This window comes from Kryptolebias marmoratus, linkage group LG4 (assembly GCF_001649575.2).
Source record: "Kryptolebias marmoratus isolate JLee-2015 linkage group LG4, ASM164957v2, whole genome shotgun sequence".
NCBI lineage: Eukaryota > Metazoa > Chordata > Actinopteri > Cyprinodontiformes > Rivulidae > Kryptolebias > Kryptolebias marmoratus.
In genome coordinates this window covers 26,621,324-26,630,470 of record NC_051433.1, presented here as the reverse complement: position 1 = coordinate 26,630,470, position 9,147 = coordinate 26,621,324, and the positions used below count along the sequence as shown (strand labels likewise).

At 38.6% G+C, this 9,147-nt stretch overlaps 1 protein-coding gene across 1 annotated transcript in view; it reads left to right on the top strand.

The window, feature by feature from the left end:
* Window positions 1-5,080: 5,080 nt before the first annotated feature.
* LOC108249723 (protein Wnt-7a) overlaps window positions 5,081-9,147 on the top strand; it is a gene marked incomplete at its 5' end in the record, with an annotated part of 7,296 nt that continues 3,229 nt past the window's right edge. Inside the window, 1 exon segment of the mRNA XM_025002268.2 lies at window positions 5,081-5,352. Coding sequence (XP_024858036.1) covers window positions 5,081-5,352 — 272 coding nt within the window.

The window sequence follows — 9,147 nt, the reverse complement described above, 5'->3', positions numbered from 1 at the left end:
ATTAGAGCGTGCGGCTTGTAATCAGGTGCGCTCTGTAGTCCAGAATTTACGGTAAATACCTTTCCTATCTTACAAGAACACGGAGGTCCTCCCAAACAATTGCCTCAATTTCTGACCAGCGGGGTTCCTGTACTACAGACCCAGAGAAAATAAATGCAGCTTTCTTTGAATTCTATAAAAAATTATACCAGTCTGAACAATGTCATAACTCTCAATCCTTAATAGAAACATTTTTCTCACAAATTAAGCTACCCAACTTACCTAATAAAAAAAGAGAGATCTAAATGCAGAAATATCGGAGGCAGAGGTGGAAAAAGCCGTCAGTGTCAGCAGCTGGCGATGGACTGTCTTGTAGTCTCCTTGGACGCAGAGAAGGCATTCGATCGAGTCGAGTGGTCGTACCTCTTCTATACTCTGCATCAATTTGGACTGGGCTCCAATTTTATTGGCTGGATCAAAATCCTATACATCCATCCTTTTGCGACAGTCATTACAAATATTTTGAGGTGAGAAGGGGAAATAGGCAGGGCTGACCCCTGTCACCTCTATTATTTACTCTTGCGACTGAACCGCTGGCTGAAACAATCCGTAGTGACCCCGCCGTATTTGAAATTAACACTGATAAGGGGCCCCATAAAATTTATTTTTATGCCGATGATGTCTTGTTGTTTCTCTCTAGGCCTGCCACTTCAGTAGGCAGAGTCATCTCAATCATCAACCAGTTCAGCTCAATTTGTGGATACAAAATAAACTTCTCTAAATCAGAGGACATGCCCTTGGGTAGACAACTTTATATCCCTGATTCTTCTTTTAAATGATCCCCTGCAGGATTTAAATATCTCGGTATATTTATTACACCAGTCTTTGCTCAGATGTTTTCAGAGCAAACTTTGTCCCATTACTTGAAAAAATTAAGTTAGACCTTGAGCATTGGAATCGTCTCCCCATATCTTGGCTGGGTAGAATTTCACTTTTTAAGTTGAACATTCTCCCTCGCCTGCTCTACCCAATTAGGATGATCCCCAACTTGCTTACTCAGAGGTGGATCCAAAAATTAAAGAGTTGGTTTAGTTCCTTTATCAGGAGCAAAGGAAGGGTATCTCTAAAAATGCTAACACTACAGCTACCAAAAGAGATGGGAGGCTTAGACCTCCCGGACCTAAAAAAATATCAGTTGAGTTCTCTTATATTATACACCAGAGCATGGATATCTGGAGATCCATCCGCAACGTGGCTGGATATAGAAGTCTCGTTATGTGACTACCCTCTTAAAAGTTTGCTTTTTCTTAAAAATATGAAAACAATAAATAAATGCTGCAACAATCCAATCACTGTGAGTACAATCAGGGCCTGGAGAGCGGTTCAACTTATTGAAGGAAGAACTGGGAAGACGTCTCCATTTACACCTTTTGTCCAGAACCCTGACTTTGTCCCAGGTATGTTAGATGCAGGTTTTGAAGAATGGGTGACTAAGGGTATTTCTTATTTAGGCTGCCTTTTTAAAGAGGGGGTCCTCGTGTCCTTTAATCAAGTTGTGGAAACCTTTGAAATAAAGAAAAATAATCTTTTCCGTTTTTGCCAATTAAGAGACTTTGTTAAAAAAGAAACAACTCTACTCAAGGACATAGAGCTCACTTGGCCCCAAACCGGGTGTCTAAATTTAAACCAGAAAAATGAGTTCTGGTCAAATGGAATTATTTAACTTAAACTTAGAATCCATGAGCTATATTTATTAGATTATTACATTATAAAATGTAAATAGATCCCTGAATTAATATCATGTTGTGGTTAAATTTGAAAATGAAAACATCAATGTTTGATCAGCGTCTAAATGTGGTGGACTTTAAGATGATGGACTAACTTTTAAATTTGTGCTCTTTGATAATCTGATAAAATCTTGCAGCAGCAGATATAACTATGATGATATATAAATATCATGTCAGTCTGATTTTTGTATTTGGGATCTCATCAAGAGAAGAATCAGAGTACAGACAGAGATTTTTACTGACAGTTTAAGCTGAAACTTGTCAGTTATGTTCAGTCTCTGTTACCATGGTGATCTAACAGTCTCAAAGAAATTCTCCTCTGTGATTCTGAAAACTCAGACTTTCAGCTCTTCATAGCAGCCAAACTGTTAACCTCACTTCATAGTCCAGCCCTCTGATAACCCACTGACCAGCATCAGAACCTCAGAAAATTAATAAAAAAAAAACAACTTCTTTTTAGTAGAGGACTGACTTATAGTCATACCTTCTACTGTTTTAAAAGTCATGTTTATATACTCATATCTCTGTGAACAAGAACTGTCTCACTGTAGCCACTCAAATGAACTGTAATCAAAATCCAGAGCAGAGCAGCTTATTTAAGAGTTTTTCTACCAGCTGCTCTGTGTGTTTGTTCAATATGTTTTGTTATTTAACAAGTTGAGCACTATGATATGGTTTGTACTGAAATGAAAATTTAAGTGTTTTAAATATTATGTGTGGACATGTTTTGCTTTTATTTTAGTACCTGCATATTAAATTATGAAGCTTTTTATTTAGTTTAAGAGCTTGTTTGAGAAAACAAATCATCCTTTGCGCACCACAGGAGAGACGCTTTCCTGCTGTAAGAAAGTAACTAACTAACTTACTCAAAGTAAATTTTTTAGTGACTTACTTAATACTTTTACTTTGAGTACATTATTTTAGTACTCTTTACCTCTCACACATGCACATGCATGCATACATACACACAAAACTATCGACTGTCAAAGTTAATGTGGGATTATTTTCAGCTCTTGACTTTTTAAGGGATTATTAAATGTTTTTTTTAATGAATGAAAATCAATTTCCTTTTTGATCTCCAAATCACTAAAGCCTTCTCATTTTTTAAATAAAGTCAAATTAATCCTTTAACTGTAAACAGTAAGACTTGTCAATTTATTAAAAACTGTCACTATAAACTAGCGTTGATATAACCCTAGAAAGCAGGAGGTACAGTATATGTGTTTGAGAGCACGTGCACATCTCTACTCTGTTCCTCGATCGTTTAACAAATACTTTTAACATGAGACAGAGCTGCTGTAAAGACAGAGAGGAGCTGCCCATTGAATTCGACTGGATAAAGTCAACTTGCTTTTGGTAAAACTACAGTCTGATATTTAGACAAAGGCAGGAAAAGTAAACACAAACATTTCTTAACAAAACTAAACACCACACTTCACCTTAGACTTCAGTAAATAAATACTGAAACGTTCCTGTCCTGTTAAAAACTCTACATTCTTTATCAATCTTACGTTTTAGGGTAAGCTGACATTTCTTGGAGTAGCATCTTTGAACTCCGTGTACCTGCACATCCTGCACTAACAAAACAAAACAAAGGACCATCATGGTTGCTTTCAAAATTAAAGCTGGTTTCAAACTCATAGAAGCATATTTGGATTTACAACTTTTTTACGTTGAATTTCAGTTTGCAAGCATTCAGAGTTTACTGGTTTGTGGTTCCTTTGTGCCTACCGTCTTTTGTTTTATCTCTAAAAACAACTTTAGTAAATCTAAGGTTTAAAAATTAGGCTACTTCACAAAATTGTGATGCTTTATTTTTTTCAGGGGTGTTGAGTTAAAAGAGGGAGGACTGGAGGCTATGCTCAGAGTCAGAACAGTGGAAATATTACTTCTTCTTCCTGTAGCTTTCGTCCCTGTCATCTTGGAGCACAGACAAAGTGACTGGGTGTCATTTTACACTTTAAGGATTACATCTCACATCCTACCTGAGCCTTGATTACAGCAGTGCTGCATGACATGAGCTATAAAAGCACCTTGAATGACTCTGCCACCCACAACAGTTAGTTTTAATCAGTTTGATATGATGCGCGTGAACACCAGTTGGAAGGCATACAGACCTACATTTATCCACTGTCAGCCAAATCACCTCCATGAATATGCATAAAATACTGCCTCCCCTCCCTAAAGCCATCAAGTTCAAACATGCACTTTGTTCTAGGTTTACAAATTGACCTCTAGTTTCTTAAGCTTTTGCAAAAGATGCCTTATATTTTCCAAAGACTTTATTCCAGTGCTGCAAGAAGGAGAATTTTTCTGTCTGTCGTCAGGTTTAGGTCAGCTACTGGCAAACATTTCTGCCTTTGCAGCGTGCGAATTTGACCCAAATTTAGATGAAAATTGAGGCTTTGCTCTTGACTGAGTGCTGCTAAGGTCTAGCTGCCCTGTGCAGTCAAGATCTATTGTTTTGTTTCATTGGACTGGAACAATGATGTCTGACAGAATATATCAGTTTGGGGTTGTTATTGGCAGCCATCCTTACTCATCAACTTAGCTCTGTGAACTAGCTTCTTTTCAGATGTAAAGTGAAGATAAAACATATTTCTATATAATATTTAGAAAGTTACATAGCTGTGTGATGTTGTGTCTACTTTGAAGTAATTATTTAATAAAAAAAACAAAAAAACAAAGAGAGCATCACAGATTTGTGATCACACTTTCCTCATATTTATTAACCATTTCTTGATGCTTTCCATGTGTTCTCCAGCAGGGGTTATCTCTGTTTTAATGAATAAAAAAGAAGTGCAGTTGGGCTGAACGCTCAGATTTATGAGGTGGAAATATCTCCATGTAGGGAGGCTGTGCATGCCTCTCAGATTCACCTCGAATCACTGGATGCCAGCATGACGGCTGCTGGGGAAAAGGCCAGAAGTCAAGCAAAACTTCCTTTAGTCTCCCTCTTTTTGAGTAAAAACAATCCATGTTCACCACTTAGGAACTGAATGACGTGTTTAATGAAACAGTCAACAACAAATTTAATCACAAGTTAGTTTAAATACAGCTGTGCTTCTACAAATACATTCCTTTATTTTATGCTCAAAGGCTCCATTACCCTTTTTACATGATTCAGAGCTTCATCATGAAGTTTATCTTCTTAAAGAGAGCTTGATTAATGAATTGGACTCGGCTTAGCTCACACTTCTCATGATTTGGTCTAAAACAGCTACGCCAGGTATGAAAGGAGGCTTGACAGTGCCTGAACGAGTGAATTTGTGTGAAATTGTTACTAAAAAATGTTTTTTTTATGTGTGTCACAGGCAGTAAGGAGGCTGCCTTCACCTACGCTATCATAGCTGCTGGTGTCACTCATGCAGTCACAACGGCCTGCACCCAGGGTAGCCTCACCAGCTGCAGCTGTGACAAGGAGAAGCAGGGTTTCTACAACCAAGAGGAGGGCTGGAGGTGGGGTGGCTGTTCCGCAGACATCCACTACGGCCTGGAGTTTTCTAAGGCCTTTATTGATGCACGGGAGATCAAGCAGAATGCCAGGACGCTCATGAATTTACACAACAATGAAGTGGGACGCAAGGTATGTTTGTGTAGCAGTTTTTAATCACCCTACAGTAAATGTAGGATCTCACTGAAAGGGCTCAAGTTAGTCCTTTTTTAGCAATTTGTCCTGAATTGACATATAAAGCCATTATCTCACTGGGCTGCTACTGTTGGAGACTAGCTAGCAAACAGCATTCATGAGTTTGCAGGGGCCACAGTCTTATTATTTGAATTTTGTACATGTTGAAGTTAAGTGTGCTACAAGTTTTTTTCTGAAAATAGTTGCAAATATGTTGGGGGCAACAACTTGGGTCTCAGTTTAGTTTTTGTAAATCTAGAGCTGTATTTTGATGCCTGCACAGGAGTTCTCCTTATGTCAGAAATTCACCCATTTTCTTGCAACTCTGAGTTGCCATCTTGTTTCCAAACTGGGTGTCTAAATTAGAAAAAAAATGTTTTAAATTTGTTTGCAGCCCAGAGGGATTTTACCATTAATGTTTTAGTATGACATCTACTGGTTTTCCAGACCTATTAATTGCATATCTGTCAAATCCAGTCATTATAGAGACTGTCTGATATTAAAAAAAAGGTCAAAACATTTTTTTTTCAAACAGCAGGAAGCCAGCTCAACAAATATGTACATTGTGAATCCTGTTTTTTTAATGGATGATTGGTTTATTTGTCTTATACATGTCTGCAGTTGGGAGACAGTAGTTAGTAGTCTTTTAATTCAAATGAGTTTGTTTTGTTTGTTTTTTTGAAAAAACGTGAGGACAGATTTATTATTCTAGTTAATTTAGACATTTTAGTATGGTCACAAATCATAAATAGCACACAAGAGAATGTTCAGTTCTGTGTGTGAGAATCTGGGACTGAGCTGATCAAATGCAGGAATAACAGCTTCATTTCTTTTAATAGCCTAGCTTTCCTTGAAGAAATGCATGTCGCCCGCTGCCTTTAAATCAAGTTTTAGGCTGAGATAATTTTATGATGAGAAGTGATGTTATGCAATGTTGCTAGATCTTATGAGATGTGTTAGCACTCATAGTATGTGCTGAAGATGACTGTCAGCCACTACCACACTCAATTCTATCTCAATATCTCTAATATTACTTGATCTATAATCAGTATAGTTGGTTAGCTATTGTGGCCATCTTGAATTGGGTTGACTCCAAAAGTTAATCAGCTGTTGATGTACATTCAGTAATTACTTTCTGGGAGTTTCATTAAAATTGATCCACTGGTTCAGGAGATATTTAAAAAAAATAAAGCGGACAGACAAACAAGCAGATACACGTAAACACAAGCAACTACATCACCTGCCTTTCATGGGGCGATAACAACAGTGTGCGCCAGCCTAGAAAAGATTTAATCCAACACAGTGAATGCAACTAACATCCCCTGACACATCTTTGCTACTGGTTCCACAGCATCAGCTGATGTAAAGCTGTAGGTCATGTGATATAGAGTTCAGTGTCACTCTTCTCTCGGGTTTTTACTTTGTTGTAAAGGAAAGTGACACAATTTCAGAGTATTGCCAAACGTGAGTAACCAGATGACGGACAAACACAATAGACTGTTTTAAGGTAAGTGGTTTATTCAGGATCAGGTAGGGGGAAGGGAGCAGGATCAGAAAGATGATAAGTTTCAGGTTAGTCTCTTGGAAGGTTTGCGGGTGGGTGGTTGACTTTGTTAAGGATGTTATGATGGAGGCTTATGGAAGGTGATAGGGTGCAGGCTCGAGGTTCGGAAGTGCAGGTAAGTGGTTTCCAGGTGGTGGTCCGTCGTGGTAGCCACTCCAGTCGGTGAGTATTTACATGGTGCAGTCGGTAGGTACGTTGGAGGCAGACAGGCTCTGAAGAAGATCCAGCATGTGAGATCAGGAACATCAGGTTTTCAGGACACCAGGCCAGACTTGTCGCAGCAGGAGTTTCCAGGTAGGTTGTTCATTGGCAGGTGCGTGGTGAGCAGAGACAGGATACTGGTGGTACACAGAGGACAAGCAGAGGTAAGTAACTTTCAGGAATACAAAATCTTGGTTTCTGGCTGAGACTGTTTACCCAGTAGCAAACAATGCTTCAGTGACAAGCTGCTCCCTGCGACTGCCTTAAGAACCCTGGAGCCTGTTGATGAAGACCTGCTGCAACTGTGCGTAATTAGTGACTCAACCAATGAGAAGAATCGAGGGAGCTGAACAGGTAACAAATGGCAGATTGCCACAGAAAGACACAAAGAAAGCTCAAAATGCTAAATAAACAAAGCAGGCTTTTATGGAAGTCACAGAGACTATGGTTGTGAAATAATGAATAAATAATTCATCTGGTGAAAGATAAACACTATGATTTTCCAAAACACAGGAAAGTTTGGGACTAGGTGCTGTTTGATCTCCAGCCAATACTCTCTTCAACCTGTTCTTGATCAGTAATCCCACCTCTGTGGCGATGCAGGTATTGATGTGTGTTTAGTAGGGTTGTGCATCTCTTGTCAGTTGCCAATGCAATACATATCTTGATATGCTGCAAATGATTTGATTGTTTAAAAATACTTGAGTAACAAAAACTGATACCTAACAATTCAGCCTTTAATAATGATGTGATTCAGTTTTTATTCACAATACTTTTTAGCCTTTTATTATGGTACAAGTCTGCCTTTTTCAACTTTTCCTCCTTGTTCTGTTCAGTGGGGTGTTTTCTAGATTTCCTCTCTGACTTGACGCAAGCCCAGTTTGGATATCCACGTTTGAAGAGCTTTTTGGATATGCGTCTGTTCATTTTCCCTTTTTTTTTGTGAACTTCTTGTTGTTGACAGAGTTGACATGTCTGATGAATGCTTCTACCTCCTTAATTTGGGTTTTGACACAGGATTCCTGTGTCAAAACCCAAACTAAGGAAGTAGCAGCAGTGGGTTGCTGTTGTTTCTTATAGGAGTTCAGGGCTCTCTGTTCCACTTCCTCCATGATTGGCCACAATCAATGACACTGGAGATCCCATGGCACAACCATGCTTCTGTCTGTAAAATCGTATTTCAAATATGTGTCGGAAAGACAATAATAATTTATAAATAATAATTTAATAATCAATAGTGTACAGATCTGGTTCAGGGTGAAATTGGTCTTGTAGTTTAGGGCATTATCTTGTTGAAGTTGTTTTCTGATGGTTTCCACTGCTTCTGATGTGGGTACACAAGTGAAAAGTGTATTGGCATTAAATGATACAAGGGTTTCTTCTGGAGATAGCTTCAAATGTTGAACTTTGTTTGCAAAATCTGTTGTGTTCTCTGTGGTGCATTTCCTACAAGAAAAGCAAAAATACTGGCAAGATGTTTTGCAATAATATTAACTTTTAAACTGCATGAGATGCTCAGTTTATGCAGGTAAATTCATATGTAGATTAATCTCACACTCCTCTCAACTCAGAGTTCTTAGGATCTTTGTTTGCCTGACAAATGCACTTCACACTATTCAGAATTTTACCTTTAAAAAACACTTCACATAACAATTATGTTCTACTTTGTGTTGGTCTGTCACTTTTTTTATTTTTCCTGCTCCTGGTGGAAGGCGGACGTGTTTCTTTTCTCTCTGTCTCCTGAACGCCCCCCCTCCCCCCCTCTCTCTCTCTGCCCTGCTTTCTTTTTCAAAGCCTCTTTTTACATATTTTCCAAAAATTTAAGGAATATGGATCTGATCAGCTGGTTTCTCAATGCAATTGATACAATTTTCTCGACTGGGTGAAGGAGAGTCCAGTCTCGGGATATGTCTCGCTGGATATACAGTGGATTCCTGGCAGGAGTGGAAGACTGTGTACCTACCGACGTGGAGGTTCCTTATATATTT